General features: G+C 45.1%; 1 protein-coding gene across 1 annotated transcript in view; it reads right to left on the bottom strand.

The window, feature by feature from the left end:
* Nucleotides 1-19610, bottom strand: part of FSIP1 (fibrous sheath interacting protein 1) — a 55569-nt gene extending 35959 nt beyond the window's left edge. Inside the window, 9 exon segments of the mRNA XM_064150338.1 lie at nucleotides 4579-4686; nucleotides 5349-5512; nucleotides 8239-8355; nucleotides 8436-8482; nucleotides 12475-12563; nucleotides 13472-13644; nucleotides 15864-15947; nucleotides 16418-16607; nucleotides 17717-19610. Of these exon segments, the coding sequence (XP_064006408.1) occupies nucleotides 4579-4686; nucleotides 5349-5512; nucleotides 8239-8355; nucleotides 8436-8482; nucleotides 12475-12563; nucleotides 13472-13644; nucleotides 15864-15947; nucleotides 16418-16607; nucleotides 17717-17809 (1065 nt within the window). The 5' untranslated portion in view covers nucleotides 17810-19610.
* Nucleotides 19611-22914: the final 3304 nt, after the last annotated feature.

Here is a 22914-nt window from a genome sequence, read left to right as displayed (position 1 = left end):
TTGTTGAAGTGTGCTTAACCTAAACAGATTGCTGCTCTGATTTCAACTCTTTCTAAACAGCTCCAAAGCCTGTGTCCCACTTACAAGCACTGCAGTAAAACTGTGTGGTGCCAGATGCTTTGCCTCCATGCCAGCTGGCCAAAGAGCCACCAGACAGATGCCAAGTTCCCCACCCATTCTTCTGAAGGTTAAACAGCTCCCTTGATCAATTTATTTTATGCCCAAGAGAAGCACTTTGGGTAGTTAACTCCTGCATCTCACTTTACAGCCTCTGAGCCAAGTTAGTCACACCCTTAAAACAGCCTCATGCTGTGCTGTGCCTATCACAACTCACTTCAATAGATGCAGACTTTCTGCTATGGTTCTGTACTCATTCAGCATGGCATCCCAGGTCCCTTTTGAAGAAACAAGTGCTTGCCATGGTCTAGCTTCTACACAGATCTTGCTGTCCAGGGCTGCAGAGTAAGCATCACTTTCTGGTGCCAGTGACATGAAAGTCAATTGAGGAGTGTTATGCTCCTTTGTAAAACAGTACAGAAGATAGAGGTGAAAAGAGCCTGGCAGACATAGACCCACCATTCTGAAGACAGAAAACACAAAGAACATGCTATAAGCTCATGTTTTTAATGCTGCTGTTGAAGTGGAAAAGCACAGCCCTCAGAAACAGTGCTAGGACTGTCCTCAACACCATCCTAAACCACATCTGTTGTGCTCTGCATCCCAGCGCTCCTTGGCTCCACATTTCTTCTAGAGACATGGCACTACAGCCTAAGCCAGTCTGACACTAGATCACAAGCCTGTCCTAACCACGAAGGCCAGGTACCAACTCAGAAGGGCAGGGCAGGGATGTGAGGGAGCACATGACTGTATTGCTGGTTTCTTTTAGCTGACAGAAAAGGGCCAACACCTTGCCCTAAGACCTCAACATCTGCCTTGCAAGGCGTTCCTGTCCAGCACTCTTCTGCAGATTCCAGGTTAGTCCTCTGGCTATTGAAGCAGCCAAATGTACACAAGAGGAGGAAATACCAGCTTTTAGTTACAATACCACTGCTATGAGGTCATCCCTGGCTCATCCCCTTTACCCTAAAGAATATTTGTTGCAAAAAGGGAAAAAAAAAGAGCATACTCCTAAGACCTGTCCTGAATTACCTCCACACTCTACAAAAGTCAGCTGAAAATCAGCTCCTCTAATGCTTCCTCACAGAAGTGTGATGGCATAACTTGTAAGCCTGACTTGGCACTCAGAATGTCTCTAGAAGATTGTTAGCCCTGTGGAAGCATCTACTCAGGTGAGACAGTGGCCATCCCATGTGGCACCAAATTTGTGCCATATTAGCCAGTTCCTGTCAGACACCCAAGAGCACAGTGCAAGTGCACAGAAACTGCTCTGCAGCGGTCTGTGCTCCTTAGCTACAGCTCAGTGTCTAACCCCATGCTCTCAGTACCCAAACCACTCCACTCCAGCAGTCACTTTACTCCAGGTTAAATGGACTCACACATTCGTTTTTGTATTTTCAAGATAACCTTAGAAAATAAGCTTCTGTCCTGTCAGTGTTTCCTGTGTGTTAACTCAGGGCACTGCTTTTGTAACAGCAGAGGCAGTGCTTAGCACCATGCAACACCTGAACCAGATTACACCCTTGCAGCTTTGACAATTAGATTAGCATGGATATGGACTTCTAGACTATTCTAAATATGCATAACAGTTTTTAAAGGGTGAAGTTCTGTTTGGCTATATGACACACTGAGTAGTGCAAGTCAGATGAAGTTATCTGGTCCACATGACACTGTACAGAGAAATTTGTGCAGCACAACCAACTCTGCCTTGCTTGATAAGCTCCAAAGCATACTTGAGCCAGTGGAACTGCAGCAGCCTTTTGGAAGCCAGAATGAAATAAGATGAAAGTGGCCCTCAGCTGGACAGTTACCTGGGCCAGCCTGAAGCAGTGATTACTCATTAGCTGATAACTTCCTCATGGCCTGGGTTAGAAAGCAGCCACAGGAAATACCTCACTCATAACCCAGTTCAAATGTGGGACAGGAAGACTCTGTCTCCAGACTAGACAGGTTTAAGTCACTAAGTATTATCCTTTCTTTTATTCCACTTCAGCAGTAGATTAAAGAGCTGTTTTGTTTAGAGAGATGATCTAGCACAGACCAGACTGACTCACGAACTGCTGCTCCCATTCTTGTCCATTCTATCAAGATGCCTTGTGCCGTGACCCATTTAATCTGACATCAACAGTGAAACCCCTACGGGGAAATGCCCACAACAGCGACAGCTGATAAATACAAACATTGGGTACATGTTTGATTTTTCCACTCCCTTGATGTTTTGACTCTGGTGCAAAAACAGGTAAGTACTGCTAGGCAGTTTGCATTGGCTACTCTGCAGAAATGCCTCTACATTTCCTGAAGGACACCAGCTGAAAGAAAAAGAAACCCCAGTAGCTACACGTTGTGAGAAGACTTCCACAACGAGTAAAATACTAAACTTCATCAAGAGCACCACTGCTCTCTGGGGTAGAAAGCTATGGTTAACAGAAGGCTGGTAAAACATGTTCAGATCTTTACATTCTGACAGTTGTCAAATGAAGTACCATCCCCTCAACCTGGAACACATCCCTGATGAGGAAAGGAAGACAGAAAAGATGGCACTCTTAATAGAACACCAACCTTTCCAACATGAAGACACCAGCAAAAGCCAACCAGAAACCCCACAACCCTATATGTCTGCCTACAGTTTCTTCCTGTTCCATGGAGTACCCTTTCAGCAGAACATTTTGGCATTTCAGTGCCAAACCTGTCACAAGCATATCTAACAGAACACCTCAAATCTTCTCCTAACTGCACAGACAAAAGATCAATTAAATAATGATCAAATGAGCTTTAACTCTGTTCTTCTAACATGGAACAAATTTAATGTACAATACAAATCCATTTTTCTAACCAGTAGATCAACAGTGGCACCTCACTTCTTTACACAAGGCATCCCAGTATTTCTTGCTTGTTAAAATGCAGGTTTCTTGAAGCTTTATCAAGTTTATCTAGGCTGAGGATGCTTATTGTCTTGGTTCTAGTTTAAATTTCCCAGAGACTCAAATATAGCTAATAGAACCAATGCAATTATAGAATGCCTTCCTCTCTCCCCCCTTTTTGTAAGAAAGCAATTAGATACAGAGAGGAAAAGGTAAAACACACCCAAATAAATAGTCTTACTTTGATTTGGAAGTTAAAAGAGAAAACTTTAACAATAAATAAGAGGTATTTGAGGTAGGGGAGTTACAATGAGGTACAGGGAAAGAAAAACAAGATACAAACAATCTATATATAAAAATACAGATTGATGGCAATGGGTTTTGTCCACCTCATGGAAGGATGGCCACGTGGTAACAAAAAAGAGCAGCAGGAGCAAAAGGGTGGTGCCAGCAGGTAAGGAGGCAAGGCAAGAAAGCTGGAAAGAGGGAGTTCCTCTGTTTTTATAGGAGGCTAGACAGGAAGTGGGAGTGAGCTAACCACTACACCTGGAGTAAGATTCAGACCCACCCCTGGGGAGGAGTCAGGAGCACCTGGGGGCAAGTTCAAGATCAGCCCCTCAAGACAGTTAACCCTCTACATTTATGAGAGCACACACCCTGAGCGCATTTCATTCCACAGAGCTGAAAAGTACAATAAGCTCCTTATATAATTAATTTCTCAAATGACATTTTAGCTTCCCATCCTAGGAGCTGTGCAATTAGTGCCTTAAAAACAGAGTCCCCAAGAACTCCTTCTCATTGACATTCCCCTCCAAGCAGTAAGAAATAATGACCAGCTCCCAGCAATTGGGAGGTCAAAAGGCTATCTGATATCTTTGTATCACTGGGAATGATGGCACAGACCTTCCTAGAAGCAGTGGCTAGTGGGCCAATCACATACTCTTTCTTATTCTCTGTAAGAAAAGGGATTTCCATCTCCTTCAGCTCTTGCTCTCCACTGCATCATGCAGACTGCTCTTTGACAATAATGTGTTCAACTTCTAACACCAATAAATTACAAATGTCTAACACTTCAGAAGACCCTGGCTTGTCTGTATACTTTGAAGCCAGAGAGAGCTGGAAGCCACAGAGAAACACTAAGCTGTCTTTCTAAATGAAAATACCAGCTTCATTAGTGGATCTTTCCTCAGCTGCTGCACTCTGAAGTTCAGGCCCTCGTGGAACTCTGGGAGCTTATTTCCTAAGTAGATGCTGTCCTTTCTGCCTGAGGCCACAGCACTGGCCACTCAGATTGACAGGCCACAACTTCACATCAAAACAGATCATCACCTTCTCTGAGTGTACTTCTAAGGCTTCTTCCACCTATGTCTAAATTTAAGTTCCACTGTTTTTCTGAGGCCAGGCATGTCTAAGTGTTAACAAAGTGAAGAAAGAGGCCCATGAAAATTCATTCTTGGAGACAAGGCCAGCTGTGTTTGACCAGCTTTTCTCTCATACCTCAGCACACTGCTTCATGGTAGGATTAAAACCAAATCAAACTCAGAGTGATCACAGAAAGAAGTCAAATACAGCAGGGCAATACAAACTAAAGCTGCCATACCTCATGACCCTGCAGTTCAGTGTCCTCTTCTGCATCTTTCAACAGTTCCATTAGCCTTTTCCTTTCATCCTCAAGCAGAACAATCTGGTTTCCCGAATCCTTTGCTAGCTGAAATATTTACAGAAAGAACAAACAGACAAACTTTAGAACTCCATCAGGTCAAGCAAAGTTTTTAAACTCTTTTAAACCATCCAAACATTGTTTGTCATCACAGCACAAATTATGACTCTGACAAGTCTCTGTAAGCCTCCATATAATAAACTGATCATCTTTAAACAGTCTTTGACATAGAGGGAGATGGACAATTTCCTTGGATGAAAAATCATTCCAGCCACTAGGTCTCCACAGGAGCAAAAGAATGAGGAAACAAACCCAACAACGACAAAACATCTTCTGTAAATAAAGGTCACAGCCAGGCTATACACAACCCCCTCAGTATACCTCCTCCTTGTCCAATCTTAAGAACATCTTCCTTTAACTTAACATTTAAAGAAAGTTTTATGCAGTCTTTGCCCTCCAAACAAGCAATGTCCAGGCAGAAACAGAACTATTCCATTTCCAGTACTCTGGAACCAGTCCACAGAAGCAGTATTACCCCACCAATAAGAGCATTACAGAACTCTTTGCCATAATAACACTTTTTAACAGCCAGCTTTTCTTCATTTATGCCAAATTAACTCCAAATGCTACTGATTAAAGACCCCAATTGCCTCCACAAATACTGAAATGGTAACTAAGAAATGTTCACGATTTCATGCTTTAATGCTTACCTCAATGTTCTTTTTGATGAAGTCCTGATTGCTTTTACTTTTACTATGTGTTTTTTCTGCTTCTTTAAGGAACTCATTTGTTTCCAATTGACTTGGCTGATCAGAAGTTTGAGGAAGAAGAGTTGCTAAATGATGATCATTCTTTTTCTGACTCAGTGAGAGCCCTGAGAGTAACAAAGTGTGACTGTTTACCAGGCACATTGCACAGGCTGGTTTCATTGCTAAAGAAACAAAATTGCCCTGTGTAAAATATAACTGCTGTCAAAATCTAAGGTCACTTTAAGCTTTTATTATAAGAGATCATTCCACATTGTGAAGGCCAAAATGCTTTTGGATTTCTGACCTTGCCAGCATCAATGCCAGCTTGGAAAGCAGTGGCATTCCTTGGAAGCCTACGTCTCAGTCAGGGCTGTCATCAGCACGAACTAGACAGTCACTTCTCTGGAAACCACAGAGTTCTCTGGGGATACATCATGTGCTTTTGCAGATCAGACAGCTGAGGAACAGATGATCTAGCTGCTATCACAATAACACGGCTTAGAAAACAAATGCTTGTTTCAAAACAAAGCTACTCAGAGCTGTGCAGCCCTTCACCAGCCACACCACCTTCTCTGTGGTTTCCTCCAATGGTTCTCTCCCCATCACACAGAATTGGACAGGTGTCCTGGTTTGCAGAGACTTGCACCAGTTTTACAACAGCAGTTCCTTTAGGAAATTCCTTTTATTGCTTTAAGTAACAAGCCCAAGCACATACAACCACCTAAGCCTCAAACTGCCTCAAAGGTAGGCGTGCCACTTTTTGCTGCTCTGGCAGGTACAGAGCTGGGAATGAGTGGGCTATCTGCCTGCAAAACACACTAGGCAACATGAGAGACAGGTTCTGGAAGCTTACATGGAAGGAACTCTTGCAGAGTGAATAGACTGAAAGCAAACTCCCAAAGACACAGAATAAATTCCATGCATCCTTTTACACACTATTGGACCCAAACAAACAAAACTTATAAAGCAGTGTTCTACCATATCAGACTTAGGCTCAAAATGCAGCACACCTCAAAGCGCTGAGCTGCTGGATCTGCCCAAGGAAACTCTGTCACAGTTCAGATAAACAACTGAGAGCTTCCCAAACTGCCTTTAGCATTACAAGGCAACATCTTGGATCTCTTCAGGAACTAGATCAGATGAGAACCTATCAATACAATGATGCAAAACACACCAAGCACCAACATAGCATGCACTATATATGAAACACTGCTTTTAAGAGACATCTTAGCTATGTTTAAATGAGCATTTAGAGAAGAAGCAATCCTAAAGAAGATCCCATAACATTCCAGTCCTGGATCACCAGAACAAGATGCACACACTGGCAACTGCCATGGCCCAGTAAAAGAGAGACTGCAACTCAAAATATTTCGGACATGTTTTGGTTGACATGGCACAAGGGTTTGTTATCTTGCCAAATCTGCTAAAGCTACATTATAAAAGTAATGCTTCCATTCTTTTTCACAAGCTCCTCTTGGTCAGTCTGTCTCCAAAATCAACTAAACCAGTAAATCTTAGCAACTCAGAAACAGTACCACAAGCCTCCCACAGACCCAGCCAAAGCTGCTTCAGTATTCATCACACACAAACTCTAAGTGATCTGTTTCACCTGTTCCAAACCAGGAGAATGTGGAACATCTCTAAAGAGTGCAAGCAACAGCAGCTCCCAACCATGCTTGTACTGGGAGCCTCAGAAGTAACTGCTGTCCTGAGCACTGGTCATTAGACCTGACATTGCTATTCCAGGACCTTCCAGCACCACTCAGGATTTGGGAAGGTGTAAGCTACACAGAATCGGGAACTAGAGAAACCTAAAGGACAACACGGCTCCAACTCAGTGACACTTAATGACACAGTGTTAAGGTCACACACAGCTGGACTAAGACAAGTGGTAAGGGAGCTGAAATCCAGGTTTCAAAGCTAAAGCAGGCAATGAAGTTCTTAAAAATACAGAGGTTCTGTGGCCATCCACAGTTCAGCCCCAAGGAATATCCATCTGTTATGTCCTCGTCATCTCCACCAGCCAACAGGAAGACAGATTGCTCCTGCTTACATAGAATGGTAGATGACAGAGATAAACAAGTGCAGCTGATAGCAACAGCAGCTGAAGCTATTCTTATGTCACAGCACATGTAAGGAGTTACTCAACCATACAAATCTGAATTTCAACTAGGGAAAGACGAGAGGCATGAAAGCACAATTCCATTTACCGTGGGGCATGGGACACACTGCAGCCCTATAGGCATCTGAAAGCTCTGTATAGTGCACGCAAACAACTGATGTCTGAAAGAGCCAGCACAGATGTTGGATTGTCACCACGAAGTACTCAATCCATATGAGCAACACAGCCTTTCCTGTGATCAGTATAATAAAGTACTGCATCACCTGTGTGAAGATTTAGATTTGCCACATCTGCACAACTTCTCCTGAAACCAAAAGCAATCCAGCATAGTTCAAAGTGCACTACTCAGCTGCAGGTAGCTCCTTGAAAACAAGCCTGCTGATGAAAGCTACAGCAGCAGCTTCTAAAGCACTTCCAGGAAGAGCCAGTGATACACTGCACAATTAATTGTTCACACCTGGGCATCTTGCACTGAAATCACAAGTTTTAGTAACAGGAAACTGACAATTTTCTTAGCATGTAGAATGTAGTGTTGCAGACAAGTCACGAACAAAACTATTCTCTATTACTATTTGTTATGAAACAAAACCCACTGTGGCAATTCCACTAAGCAGCCTTGCTTCTGACTGCATCAGCCCAGGCACAACAGCCAGGGTCTCACCCCCCACCCACTGTCTATGCTGGTTTACCACACTCAGAAACACAAAGCACACAGCTCCTCAACCTTACCTTGGCTATGCTTATTGCAGTCACCATCTCCTGGGCTGACTGGTGTGTGAAGTACTGAAGTACACATTTCAGCTTCTTCAGCATGGGAGGCCTCTGCAAGGAATTGTTTTGGTAACACTGATTTGAAGTATGTTTAAAGGAGCTCTAGTTTCAGGAGTCTCATACTGTAAGGTCTCACAAGAAAGTCAGACAAGTACTTAGCTGAACCCCAGCACCAGCAGATTTCTCAAGAGTCTGTGGAAAGCTGCCAGGTGTGTCTCAGCAGTAACGATGGCTGCACTTCTACTTTTAACCACTACTGCACTTACATGACAAGGAATTACAGTCTAGATCGGGGTCCTCAAACTACGGCCCACGGGCTGGATACAGCCCCCCAGGGTCCTCAATCTGGCCAGCAGGTATTTACAGAATCCCCCCTGCCCCATCCTCCACCAGGGGCTGGGGGGGAACCAAGCAGCCACTTCCTGCCACTTAATCCGCTCTCAGGCCTCTGCAGCCCCCAAGCACCCGCTGGGACTGGGCTGGAACCAAACTATAGTCTGGCCCCCAGCACTACTGGGCTGGAACCAAGCTATAGTCTGGCCCCCGACAGTGTCTCAGGGACAGTGAACCGGCCCTCTGTTTAAAAAGTTTGAGGACCCTCGGTCTAGAAGGTACAGCCTAAAGCCCTGAAGTGCAAAAGCCTCTGCAGACACCACATACATGTCATCTAAAACTCTGAAAACACTCTCCAGGTTTTCCCAGCTGGTGTTTGCCTGTGCCCCGAGTATCAGACTTCCAAGCTGCTTATGTCAAGGGTATAGTCTAGAAATAAAGTGTTGCAAGGTTGCAGCACACAGATTGTCCCACTGCAAAAGCAAACTTCGGTAGTGGCATTCACATCTATCAGCTGCAAGTGCGAGCCAGAGCACGAACATGCAGCCCCCTACAGGTACAGACTCATAGTGCAAAGAACCGCACAGAGCATACAGGAGCACTGTCACCAGCAGAGAAACAACCAAATGCCCTGACGATGGACTCAACTCAGAGGATGACTTTGTTACACACATCACAGGTCATCAACTCCTGATTTACAATTCTGCCACGAAAAGCTAGCACACATAAGCTGTGAAGGCTTTTGTACCCAGATCTTGTGTTCAATTTCACAACCACTTTAATAGTTATGAGTACATAGCAGCCCTACAGAACACATTTAATGAAGCTCTTGATCAAACTGAAGCTCTGAAAGGCAAACCAGCTGCATGGCATTCCATTTCAGCATCAGTAGGGAAGCTGTTGGAGCACTCAGTGATTTAGTTGAGGCAATTAACGAGGCAGGAATTACAAAATATGTAGTTACTTTATTTCCAAAAGGCCTCGCCCACAACTATTTACAAGTTAGTTAAATCTGGGTTCTAATTCAGTCACAAAAATCTTCACAAAGATGTTTATGGGCAATTCATTAATTTAGGAGAATCAGAAAACATGTAAAAGGTTTGGCCACAAAATGGCTTTGCCCCACTTACAAATAAAAGGCAGCCCAGAGCCTTAGCAAAGGTCTGTTCTAGTCACTGTGGTGGAGTAGGTTTCAAGATAGTCCCTGGCTCCTTTGTGGCAGTGTTGGAACTGCTCAGACGTTGAGAACCTTCTAGATCTTCCCAGGGTGCTGGGAAGAGGCAGACAATCTCTGACTTGATCGTGGTTCCTCTTGGCATAGAGGTCTGCAGAGGTGCAGGATCTCTTGGAGATGTGCAGGAAGCACAATGTCGGTGGCACTTCTTGCCACATTGCGAGGCACTTAAATGCCTTCTCCTGGGAAACTTGAAGCACTTAAGTTTCCAAGTAGCTCAAACCCAAAATATCAGGGCTAAGCTGGTCTGAAGCACAAGGCAGAGCAGAAGCATCCTCCAAGAGCAGCGAGGCAGAGGCAGCAAGGCAGAAGCAGCAAAACTGCTTGCAACTTAGCTCAATTTATATTACTTGCCTGATGCAGTGGCTCCTTTGGCCACAGAGATTCACCAATCAAAATGGCCTTTGCAAAACTGACCATATTAGGTGAAACCAGGGCTTGCTCACCCTTATTTGGGCAAGACACTAACAAGTAGCTAAACACCTGTGAGTACCTGCTTATCACTTTAGGAGGGGACATAATGGCCCAAGCTTTTGTTTTCCTGCTGCCCTTGCTTCCCCCATCAGCAGAAGGGTGGAGCAAGCCAGGACATCTTATAGGCCTGTTAGCCTTCCAGGACACTCAGTTAAAGAAGCAAGACCTGGAAAGGCACTGGTATGTCACACAAAAAACAAAGACCAGGCTGGAGGGAAATTGTAAATATAAACTCTGTCAAGTTTTGCCTCTTCAGTAGCCAAGAACCCAGAGGATGCATGCAAGCTCTAGAGCCAAGAACTGTCTTTGAAACACAAGAGGAACCGCAACAGGATGTCCACAACCATGTGAGCTTGCTGCTCTGATGGATTTTTACTGCACCCTGACATCTGATGGAGGCTCTTCAGATGTCACCTACACCAAATGCTTCACAACTCCAACTCCAGCACAGCAAGATTACTTTGCAGTAATGCTGCCATTGTCACGTGTGAACATCTAACACTCCAGCTGAGTTTTGCTCAACGATAAGCACAAAGATCCCAACTCCCTGTCCTCTCCCCAGCAGTAATGCAGACAGGATGCACCACAGCTCTGTTTCCTTGCCACAAGGTGCACAGCTGAGGTACACGATACAGAATGTGCACACAGCTGACACAGAACCAAAGACTCTGGCACCAAGACAAAACATTCCAATAGCAGCTTTTCAAGCCTCTCTCAAGCAGTTTTGCCATGCTCTAGACTCGAGAAATTCAGTCAGGTTCTGCGGCCCTACCCCCCCCAATAAGACAGTGTGAGTAGAACATCCACAGTGTGTTCCACTGTCTCCTGCAGTTAAGAGTGCAGCCATAGAAATTAAAAAGACATTTTAAAACACCCAATGTTTTCTTTTTCCAGGTCCTTGCCAGCATTCATATCCTGTGTGTTCTTGAGGAAGACTGCCAGTCCTTCAGAAAGTGCTTCTGACACTTGCTTTAGGATTCCAGCAGAACTGTGTCCTGACTCACTGAAGAAAACTGATACAAAACTAAACCTGTGGGTTTACATCACAGGCATTCACTGCAGTCTTGATGAGTCTTTTATTGTTATGTACCACACTTCACCTTTCTCTCTGTCATTAACATTTGTTTATTTCTCCTTCACTACTCATTTGTCTGCTTGCCACGTAGCTGTAGAATTTGGAGTCTAAGTGCTACTTCAGCTGGAAGTGACTTCTACTAGAAGAGTAAAACGCAAACGTTCCTAGCAGTGTGCTGGTTTCCACTCCGGCTGGTTTTGTCTTCATTAGCATGTGGTGAAGCTCAGAAACTGCCATTGTTCCTGCACCTTTCTTCCTGAGAACAGCCTGCTATCATACCTGTGACATGCTCTCACTTTCTAAAACTGCCACCTAGCCCACACGTTCCCCAGAACACTCAGGAAGAAAGCCAGTGGAAAACCTAAGTTCATGTTTCAGATTCAGACCTCTCCCTTAGAGTCACACTCTGGTTATTTGCTGGTCCCTTTCCTCATTCTTTCTCACCTTTGGAATCTTAAATTCTTCTGGAAGTGGATTAAATGTAACACGAGAAGTATAAAATTTGGTGTGGGTGACCCATGGTGCCCTCTGGAGCAGGTTCCAAGCCTTGGGCTGCACATCCTCCTGTACTGATGTCCAGCACATAACCAGTACCAGCATTGGGTTCCACTCTTTTGAGTGTTTATGCTAACTATTCCTAAAGAGGCTCAGCATTTCCTTCCCTCTGCTGCTGGCACATTGTGATGGTTTGAGGCTAATTGGAATATTTTAATGAGAGAAATTAAGATCATTGGCTATGAAAGGAAAATAATAGTGATGTCTATATTATCCATTGGTTTTGCTTAGAGATATAAAAAGCCAAAACATAAAGATTCTCAGAATAGCTAGTTCCTTGGGAAAATGCAGTTTCTATGAGAAAAGAAGTGTTACAGAACAACTTCTACCTTCGTGATAATGCAAACCTCATTTCAATTCAGTTTTCAAATATGCCCTGAATGTATTTTCATAGGCTCTTCTTCTTGTTATTATTATTACTACTACTATTATTATTACTATTATTTGAATGCTTTTTATTCAAGCATGACTATTAATCAAAATACAGGACAATTATAACAGGGTATTTAGTTCTCTCGTTCACTTACCAGCTGTGTCCTGCCATGATGACATCAAAGCTAAAAAGAGTTGTGTGTTCTCCATCTCCTCATGGCTTCCAGTACTTCTGATGGACTGCTCCAAAGGAACAGAGCACAAATGCAGAGAGAGAAGTGCTGATTTACTCTGAAGTAAATACTTGACAGCAAAATACCTTGTCTGCTTTTCAGACCCCATTAAACATTCCTTCTTTGGTGGCAACATTTCCTTGCTGCTTTTATTCTCTTCTTGAGGGTATCCAAACATGTCCTACAACTATGGTAAAGGCAGGGTGGAACTGCAAGGTCTCTGCCATATGTTGTCTCTTATACAGAGACACACCTTAGAACAAGGAATTTGTATAGTGTTTCTGTGATTCTGAATCCAAATGCACGACTGAGGAGATGCAGGCAGACCAAGCACAGACAGGTCTTTTTAGCAGCTCACATGTGCAATCCAGAGAATTGTACAACACCTAGCCTCAGAGGAAGCACTCATGTTTTAAAGCTTAAAGCAGCATTTCAGTGATGGAGACCAGGAGAGGAACAATGTGAGGGTCTTTGTGCTGTAGCATTCTTATGCCTTCTTCAGGAGGCATCTCTAATTTCTTCACTAATGGCCAGCAGTGAAGTAGATGAGCCTAAGAATGGTGATACCAGAGCAGAACAAACACTTGCAGGTCTGGGTTCACGGACATTACCTCTTGTCCTGCCTTCCAATACCTGCAGGCAGTGAGCTCAAGCACAAGGCTGTGCTAGGAAACCACACTGCTGGGTAGTTGGTTGATGGTCACAGAAACTTTTAAGGACTACAGCCCTCTTTCAAAGTCTATCTAGATAACAGATACTGAAACTCATTCAGAGCTACTGCTTAAGATCCATTTCTTCACTTTAAGCAGACAAGCATGAGTTACTTACTAAACTCTGTGTCTGTGCAAGGCATTAACTCTGTGAGGCAGCACTCAAAGACAGGCTATTGGCCAAAGAAGCAGAACATTGTCTAACCTGAAGTTCTTCCCAGAGCTTTGCCCTCATTTCTTTGCCTTGGTGTTTAATTGCTCTCTCCTTCAAATGTTTTTTTGCCAGTATTGTGTCAAATTTCTTCATTTTCCTTATAGCTGCTCGAATCTGAGGATCTACATCTGTCTCTTCAGAACATTCAAGGCTGGAAAGGTTTGCTGTAAAATACTTCTAAAATTAATGTTAGTTTAAAGTGTTTCAACTTAAAAAGGCAGTACAAGTAATTTGGTAACAACCAAACGCAAGACTACAACCATTATCAAGCACAGATGACATCTTAATTTCTAAAGGTCCTTGTAAAAGAACCCTGAACCAAACTCTAAACTGTAGCAGTGTGATACAGGGAGAGGAGGAGGAAGAGCCCCAGCACGCTGAACATGTGATTTGGTTCAAATTTATAATGGAATCTGCACAGCAAAAACCACAGATAAGCTTAAAAATCAAAGTCATTTCTTCAGCCTGACCAGCAGAATACATGTGGGAAAGTGTGCTGGTTTGAGGCTAATTGGAATATTTTACTGGGAGAAATTAAATCCTTAGCTGTAGGAAGTGAGACAATAACAGTGACCTATATCACTCATTCTTCTGCTGAGAGAAGCAGCTAGTCAAAATACAGATAATGCACTCACTTCTCACACACTTCTCAATTAGTTCTCAGTTGTTCTCTTCTGTCGGTCTGAGTAGTTTCATCTGCCTTAACTCTTTCATCTGATCTAACCTTTTTCCTCTAACCTCCTTGTCATCTTTTTGACATCTCACCTCTGATCTCTCCAGATTTATCATGTGAGATATACAGGGATTGATCTGATTATTTCTGAGGGAAAGGAAAAAAGGGGAATGTGGGGAGGAGGTTTGGGTCGTGAGCCTCCTGGGCAGTCTCACTGTTTTGGGAGGGCTTTTGTGTTTCTGTATTACTTTTAACTTGTATGTAACTGCAAATATCTGTATATTGTGTATATATATATATATATATATATATATATGCTTGTAAATTGTGCTAAGCTATAAATATAGCTTCCATAACTTCCAGTCAGATGAGTCTAGTCTGAGTGATTTCACTGTTTGGGGTGGGGCAGATAACTCCCAAAACCACTACAGAGTCACTCATTGAAATTAATAGTTCTGGGGTGAAGAGAGACTCTGCACTATCTCTGCTTCCAAACGTCACAGAGGTTTCAGTCTTATGTCAGCAGAACAGATTCTGATACTGGGTCTTGTCCTGGAGTCCTGTATACCCCTAAATTGCTCTCCCTCAGTCACTTCAAATGGGAGAGGAAACGCCGCCTGATCGTGAGTTATTTTGGCTCAACTTTATTAGTAAGAAAAAACACAATTAATAGCTAAAGCCTTTTCCAACTTCTGACTTCCAAAATAGTCAGATTATTGATGCCATTCCTGTAGATATTCTCAAACAACTGAATCTGTTAATTAAACTAAATCAATCTTTGTATATATAGTTTTGGGAAAATAAAATAACTCTATTTTTGTATAAAAATTCCCGACTCGGCCACATTAATTTCCCTGCCTCCACAACAGGTCTAGAAAAATATTGTTCTGAAAAACAGACCTGAAAAGCATGATGGAAAGTGTCATTACTGAACTAAAATAGAGGTCTGTATTGTCTCTTTTTCCTAAGCATGCAGATTACAGTTCCTGATCACTTCCAGCTTTTCCCCTTCCTTGTGCTCTGCCTTCTTCCATGGTCAAACTCAGCAGAGTAAACATTGTCCCTAGTCCACAGACTTCCATGTTTGGAGTCCTGTGATGCTTGTTCACTTTCTAATCTTTTGAGGTCAAACGCAACCAGTGGCTCCACTGCAATGTCTTGGTCTACTTTATGCAAACAAAAGAGACAAAGGGAGTGATATGACAAAGGGAGAACTGTAACCATCTGAGCTCCAGGGAAGCCCCAAGGACAGAAGATTAAAGAAAATACACTTGTTTGTACCGTCTTGAACCCACTACATGGATCTGAACCTGAAACTAGTGAGTGAAGCTTTGAAGTTGAGCCCTCTCCAATTTCTGTTCTGAGATCAGTATGTTAGATGAGCAGCACTTCTGCCCTAGGTACAATCACCATTAGGTGCTGTCTTCTTGCTTTGGTCAAATAAATCTATAAACCTCAACCACTATGATACAATTAAAGAAAGTGAACATTCTTTTATAAAATAATCTGTAAATAAAGAATTCACACAGCACTTCTTGATCATCTCAACACACAGACATTTCCAGTGTGCAGGACTTCTTTGTAACTGTGTCATCCAGCACAAGTACACTGCAGTCCCAGCCTCTCCACAAGCACTCACAAGGTAAACCCAGAGCTGTATGGCACTGTTCACTTTACACCCCTGGGAAGCCATACCTGCTTTTGCACTGCTCGGTGTTCCTTGGGAAAGCTCATACAGTCTGGAAGTCTGTCTTTCAGTGTTATCATCTCCAGCATCTGAACTGCAAATACACCCTGGAAAACACAGGGAAAAGCCTTTCACAATAAAATAGATGGGAAATAAACTTTTAAAAATACTGTTTGATAGTTACCAATGAAGAGACCAAACCAAATTGTTGTCAGCATCACTTCCCATTTTCTGACCTGGTGGCTCATTATCAGCCTTTCTAATAAATGACCATGGTCTCTGTGAAGTCTGCTGAAAAGCCTTCACTGCAATCATGCTAACACGGTTACATGGAACAGCTACAGCCAGTTTCTCCTGATCTTTCAGACACCACTTGGGTGCAGGTCACAGATCAGACACCACCACACTAATACTGGAGTGGTAACACATTTCTGTTAAAGATGGAATTAAAACAGTATAGAGAACTGAAAGTATGAATTCTGACACTTCCTTCTCCTCTGGAATGTTACCTGTTTGCATCCTCCTTTGCCTTCACCCAAACTATGCAAATACAAGAAAGCTTCAGTCATTGCCACACCTGACAGCTCTCTGGGATTCAGGGCACACTCCTGAAGAGAGAAGGTCATGCTCTGCACTGTAGTTTGCTGGTCTGCTCTTCCTCCCTTGCCATCAGACTGCACTCTGTCATGACCTTTGTCTCCTTGTGGACAGCACTCTTCCAAACCACTCCTCTGACGATCACCAGGCAAACTGGCAGGTGAAGCAAACTATGAGATACAAAGTAATTACTGCCATGAAAATAGTAATATGTAGGGTGAGCGAAAAGATAATCACAATAATCACACTATCACAAAGGCTAACGTGACTCTGTGTAAGGCCATTTTGGAATGTGATTTGAAGCTTTGTTTCCAGATGTCAGTGACTCTCAAGCTTATCACTCCATGGACTGCCATCTTGGAACTGCCAGGCTAAGAAATTATTCCAAAGATTGGTGACACTGCTGCGGCATCAGAGGACACAGCCAGGCAGATGAGAGCGTGTGTACAGCAGACTCATTTCCTAATGCTGTGGGTGCCCTGCAGCAGGCAGCAGCCCGGTCTGTCGCTCAAACTACAGAGGGTTTTTTATTAGAAAAGAACAGAGTGCTTCAGTGAAGCATTTGGGTATGCTCTCATCCTACAGCTGGGCTAGTCTAAATCCATCAGTCTACATCTGTAATTCCTAAGCCCCAGTTCCTGCATCCCAACAACCAGATCACATATCCTACTCACAGCTTTCAGTTCATCCTTGGTGTTAGTTGTCTCTGAGGACAGATGAGTGTCTGCTTCTGTGGGAGCCCTGGAGTTGACTTATTTTTTGGAATGCAATTTTTTCTTACACTTTTTTCAAACATATCTGGAACCTTGTAGTGAAAAATTCAGCTTCTGAGGATTGGTCAAATGCTCTCTTTTAATAAGTAACATAACTTTTATTCCAGCTCAGAAGTACCAATTGGATGGAACTGAATGACACACAGTGGCTCATGCCTCAGCAGCCTGCAGCTGTCTACCTACACAGTGCTGCCAGAATGTCAAGTGGCTTTCATTCCAACATTGTATTTACTAGTCTGATTAAAGGCAAAGAGGAAGACAATGGGGTTTCCAAGCTGCAGTGTCAAAGAGCTCCTTTTGTGGCAAACACGGATGCAAAGACATCCAATTAAACATCACTACACACATGCATAAGGAGCAGCCTATGTTCATCAGCTTCCACACAGCACACCTCCAGAGCCTGAAGCTCTCTATGAAGCTAAAGAGAGCAGAATCTTATTTCTTCAGCATTCTACTAAGAAAAAATAGGCTAGCTTTTCCAACCCACTGAAGGTGACAAGAATTACCTTTGGTGAGCATGGCTCTGATGTTAATAACTCCACAGTACTTAAAGATCTGCAGCTAAGATAAGCTTTTGAGCTAGATGCAGGTCTTGACATTTTATCCAAGCTCCTGTAATATCCACTGTGACCTAAAACTGGGGGGTAACCCCCAAAACAAACAGAAAAGCAACCTTACAAGCCATCAGTCTTGTACTAAAGCAGCCCAACCCCAGGCATGATTCAGCTACAAACAAATTTCAAACCCTTTCTAGCAATTGAGTGTGGAGAGACCTTCCCAGCACAGCCCGGCTTGCCCCTCCAGCATCCGCCTTTGAGTGCATGTACAAATATCCGTCACCAAGCCACTCTAAGCATTCCAATGTACTACTGTCCCAGAAACTTTCCAGGGCTTAGATCTTCAATCTGCCAGCAATGGAAGTGCCATGGCCCTGGCCTTTGCTGTTTAGTTTTCTCTGTTTTAAAAACACAGGACTGGCACAATTAGCATCACCCAAAAAAATGAGTGTCTTGAATCTATCAAAGAAAGCAGCCAAAACCTTTTTATATTCAGGAGTTCTACATACGGGGAGCTTCCAAATCCAGCCTCAGCCCCGGTTCAGGAAACTGCAGAAATTCAAGGTTCTCTGCCGACACCGCATTCACAGATCTCAGTGTCTCAGCTTGTGCCACGCACTGGCAACTTTCAAAGGGCCCCACTGCACCTTCGCTTCCAGTACATCTCGTGTGGAGGCCATGCAAGGGCACAGCACAGGCGAGTGGCAGAGAAGGAATAAGTCCCTCCGGTCGGGTCCCGTTATCTTCAGGCCGCTGCCGCTGGCGGCAATTCCACCACGCCCGAGGGCATTCTAGAACCTTCTTTCCCTTTCCCGGGGTGGGTGGTAAAAGCAACCGCAAACCGACCAAACTAACGTAAACTAATGCCCAAGGCTCAAAGGACTCCGGCACAAAAACCCCAACCCAACCTCAGTCTCACAACAGGTTTCGACAGGCAGGCGGGAAGCCAAGAGAAGCCTGAGTTGCTGCCCTGACGGGCCCGCTGCAGCTCCAACAGCCCGTCAGAGACAGAGGCCGGGCAGTGCCCTCCTCGCCCGGGCTCGCCCGCGGCCGGCAGCCCCGGCGGAGCCGAGGACCCTCGCGGCCGCCGCGGCGCTAGCGCGGGAGGACAGCAGCGCCGCGCCCGGCCGAGGCCCCGGAGTCCTCAGCGCCACCGTTCCCATGGCGACCAACCGGCCGAACTCTCGCGATGGTTGGGGCGCTCCGCCCGAGATGGGAGCGGTGTCGTGGCTGGGGTAGGGGTTGCGGCGGCGTTGTTAGCGCCGTGTGGGGATGCCGGTGTAACCGAGTTGTCACTGCTCGCAGTCCGAGCCGCCAGGCAGCCCGGCTGAGCGCTGGCTCCGTCCTGATGGCGAGACGTGTCGCGCGGAGCGGCCTCCTCCCCCCCTTCCCCCGGCGGCTACAATTGGGCTGTGCCGCGCCTGTTGCTGGGGTGGCAGAATTGCGCGGCTGCTGCCGCTCCCCTGTCCGTGTCGGTGTGGCGGAGCCGGGCCGGGCCGAACCGAAGCGGGCAGTGGCGAGGGGCAGAGCCGTTGAAGAGGGAGAGCCAGGAGCATCCGGCACGTCCTTCACGAATGGCTGTCAAAGCCGAGGCAGGGTGTTGTGGCGCCGACCCGCGGACGCTGCCCGGTAGCACAGTTGCCCTGGCCGCCGGCCTGCCCGCGTCAGCGGAGGAGAACGTTTCGAAGCGCTGAGTCCGGCACAGGACAGTTACCTGCCCTGAGCCTTTCGTGTGCTGCCTCTGCCGTGCGGTGCCGCTGTTTGCTTTGCGCCTCCGCAATTCGTGTCGTGTTTCCTTGACACCGAGGAGAGCTGAATGACTTTCAAATAAACTTGGTAAAACTTGAACGTTGTGGTCACCATCTTTTACCTGAGCACTGTTAATAAGGCGCTTAATAAGTGCAGTGTAATTATCTTCATAATCTCACCCCGTTTCTTTCTTTTATGTATTGAAATAGGATCACAAAACCATAGACTTGCTTGGGTTGGAAAAGCCCTCTAAGGTCAAACCTTGAATTCAACACCACGAAACCACATCCCCAGGTGCCACGGCCACACGTTTCTTGAATGCCCCCAGGGACAGTGACTTCACCACCTCCCTGGGCAGCCTGTTCCAGTGCCCAACCATCCCTTTGGCAAAGAAACCTCTCCTCGTCTCCAACATAACCCTCCCCTGGCAAAACTCCAGTCCATTTCCTCTCTATCTACCACCTAATACCAGGGAGAAAACACCATCCTCCGCTGCAGCCTCCTTTCAGGGAGCTGTAGGATGCGAGATGTAATTCCCGTGCTCTGATTAACTAACCGCAGAGACAGCTACTGGCCAGTGCACCTTCCTTTGACACCTGTGGCAAAATCATCTTTCCACTGGCAGCAACATATTAGAAGAAAAAAGGTGAGGAAACAAACTGCACCTCATTCAAAGTACAGTCCTGCCATAATTCTTCTGCCAGTCTCCTGTCAGGAGGATGCCTTCGGTGGCTGCAGGTGACTTTTCACTGATGTTAATACTGTCTGCCAAGACGAAACTTCCTGGTATCTAGTGCAGCATTGCTGAAGACAAATAGAGAAAACATGCTTGTGAGCCACTTCAGGTACACACAATTTCTAACACAGATCCTGGGACTGCCAATGCCATAGTGGAGTTTGCAATGTTCAGTGCCTTCCAGATAGGGCAAATCATAATTTGAAGCAAAACCAGAAGACTGAATACTTACATCCACAAAGTGAGCAATGACAATGATAAAGTAGCAGGAGGGACAACACAGTTCAGTAGCTGAGCTGAAGTCTGGCTTTGATGTATTAGGAGATAGATTGGCTATGTACAGTGCCATCTGGAAAGCAGATGGGTATAACTACCCCTATTGTATTTCTTCCTGGAGTGTATATGCTTAAGACCCTACACCTTACCTTACTGCAGACTGCCCACAGCCTCAAAAGAGGCTGTGGAAAGAGAACATCCAGCTCTGCATTTGGCCACACACAATACTCATTTGAAAGCAGCTTTGGAATAGGCTCACCACTGCTGCTTGTCCATAAGAGAATCAGGGAAGGCTTCCAATGAATCTCTGACACCTGAGAGTTGATAATAATGGCTTAGCAGAGACATCCCAAACTACAGCTGAGCTTAGCATGTTGTGTGTCCTAGAAGACCCAGAGAAGAAAAGAGGAGGGTCAGAGTTCATCTCAAACCCTGCACATGAGGCTGTCCCTAGCAAGGGGACTGATCTTTGTGAGCACCATTAGATGTCGTAGCCTCACACAAGCCGCCATGGTGAAGTCTGCACTAGAGAAGCAGAAGTTTTACCTCTGTGGGGATGGCTGTTTGGTTCCGCGTTTAGCCAGATAGTTCTCTGAAGGAGGACTTTTTAACATGGCTGACAGGAAGAAAACACAGGCTAGAAAGAGCACAGCAAGACAAGCACTCCAGGATGTGCTTCTCATCCTAAAAGATAGGTTACAGCACAATGAACACAAGCTCAGACAGGCTGTCCTGATACTCAGAGCAGTTACCATAGTAGCAGTTAGCTCTTTTTCCCTAATCCAGTCAAGAAGAAACACAAAATAAGCAGGGAGCTTTTTCCCATTCCCAATGCTTCTCTTCAGACTCTGTTGCTGAACAGCAGCCTAACAGCAACAGGTAAAACACATGCTGGAGGCCAAGACTTTCGTGTGATGCTTGTTGCTTGCTTCTGCTACCTTTAATATTCTTCTGTGTACCCAGCTGAAGTGTCTTTGCCACAGGCAGTAGTTCTAGGGTAGAGTGTGCCAGTTCTAGTACTGGGAGCAGGACAAACACAGATGTTTTTCATCTGATTCATTCACCTAAATGTTAGTGGAATAAGCAGAGCCTTTTTCTTGCAAAGGACAAATAAGTTATGTATTAATATCTTTTGATTGGGAGGGATGCAAAGAGCCAGCACTTTTGGGCCATATCCCAACTTTTCCAGAAACCCTGAGTGAGGATGAGTAGAGTTGTGCAGTATACTTCAGCAGCACAGTAATCTGACAGTGAAGGAAAGGCAAGAGTAAAATGCCAAGTCCAGAGCACTTCCACTACATTTAATAAAGCCAGGATTTAATTATTTGACTTGCATCAGGAAAGGTCCTGCTTTGACAAGACTTCTTGTCCCCAGAGAAAGCCATCAGAAAAATCAGCCTGTGGGTGCTCTTCACCTTTGCCTGGGTTAGCAGCTTAGAAACAGAGCTTACTTGGGGCTGGTTCCTGCTGTTCCCTCTCTGTGTTCTCTCGAGGAGGAATCAGCTTGCTCCCGAGTGCACACATCCAGAGCTCTACAGTTTAGTGTGAGCTGTGGCTTGGTTTGCCTCAGATGTCCTTGAATCAGCACTTAGTGCAGTGATGAACCCTGTGGTCCAAGTTTGACATAGAATCAGTCAGGGTTGGAAGTGACCACGAGGATCATCTAGCTCCAGCGCCCCTGCCATGGGCAGGGACACCCTAGCCTAGATCAGGCTGGCTACAACCTCATCCAGCCTGACTTTAAACACCTCCAGGGATGGGGCCTCAACCACCTCCCTGGGCAACCCAGTCCAGGCTCTCACCACTCTCATGCTCAACAACTTCCTCCTCACCTCCACGCTCAATCTCCCCACCTCCATCCTTCCCCCATTCCCCCCAGTCCTGTCACTCCCTGATATCCTAAAAAGTCCCTCCCCATCTTTTTTGTAGGCCCCCTTCAGATACTGGATACATCATCACCGCTTGGCTGGAAATCCTGCTAATGGCCTTACCTGTGCACAGAGGAAGTCACCTCAGCTACAACAAGCAGCAGAGTTGCACGTTAGGAAGCAAAGACTTCAGACACCTCTTTGGGGGTGGGTGGCTAGGGTGAGCCCTTTGTGGTCAAAGAGAAAACAAAACCTAATTCCATTTATTATCTCACACTAGCTCCTACACAGGCCACAGCAGTTGCACCCTAACTTCTACCAAATAAGATTAGCAGGCAAGGGCCTTGCAGCCTTGCCTGCCTTTTTTTGATGTTTGACCTCTCTATCAAATCACAGTGCAGAGGCTGGGGACACAGAGGAAAGCAACTACGAGTTCCACTGGAATGTCACCACCACCTGTAGGAGCTGGTTGTGGGACTGCAACCAGCTGCTGCATCTCAGTGCCACTGCTCTGGAAG

The sequence above is a fragment of the Pogoniulus pusillus genome, chromosome 1 (genome assembly GCF_015220805.1).
Source record: "Pogoniulus pusillus isolate bPogPus1 chromosome 1, bPogPus1.pri, whole genome shotgun sequence".
Classification (NCBI taxonomy): Eukaryota; Metazoa; Chordata; class Aves; order Piciformes; family Lybiidae; genus Pogoniulus; species Pogoniulus pusillus.
Note: the sequence above shows the minus strand (reverse complement) of the source record. Positions and strands in the feature narration are given on the sequence as shown.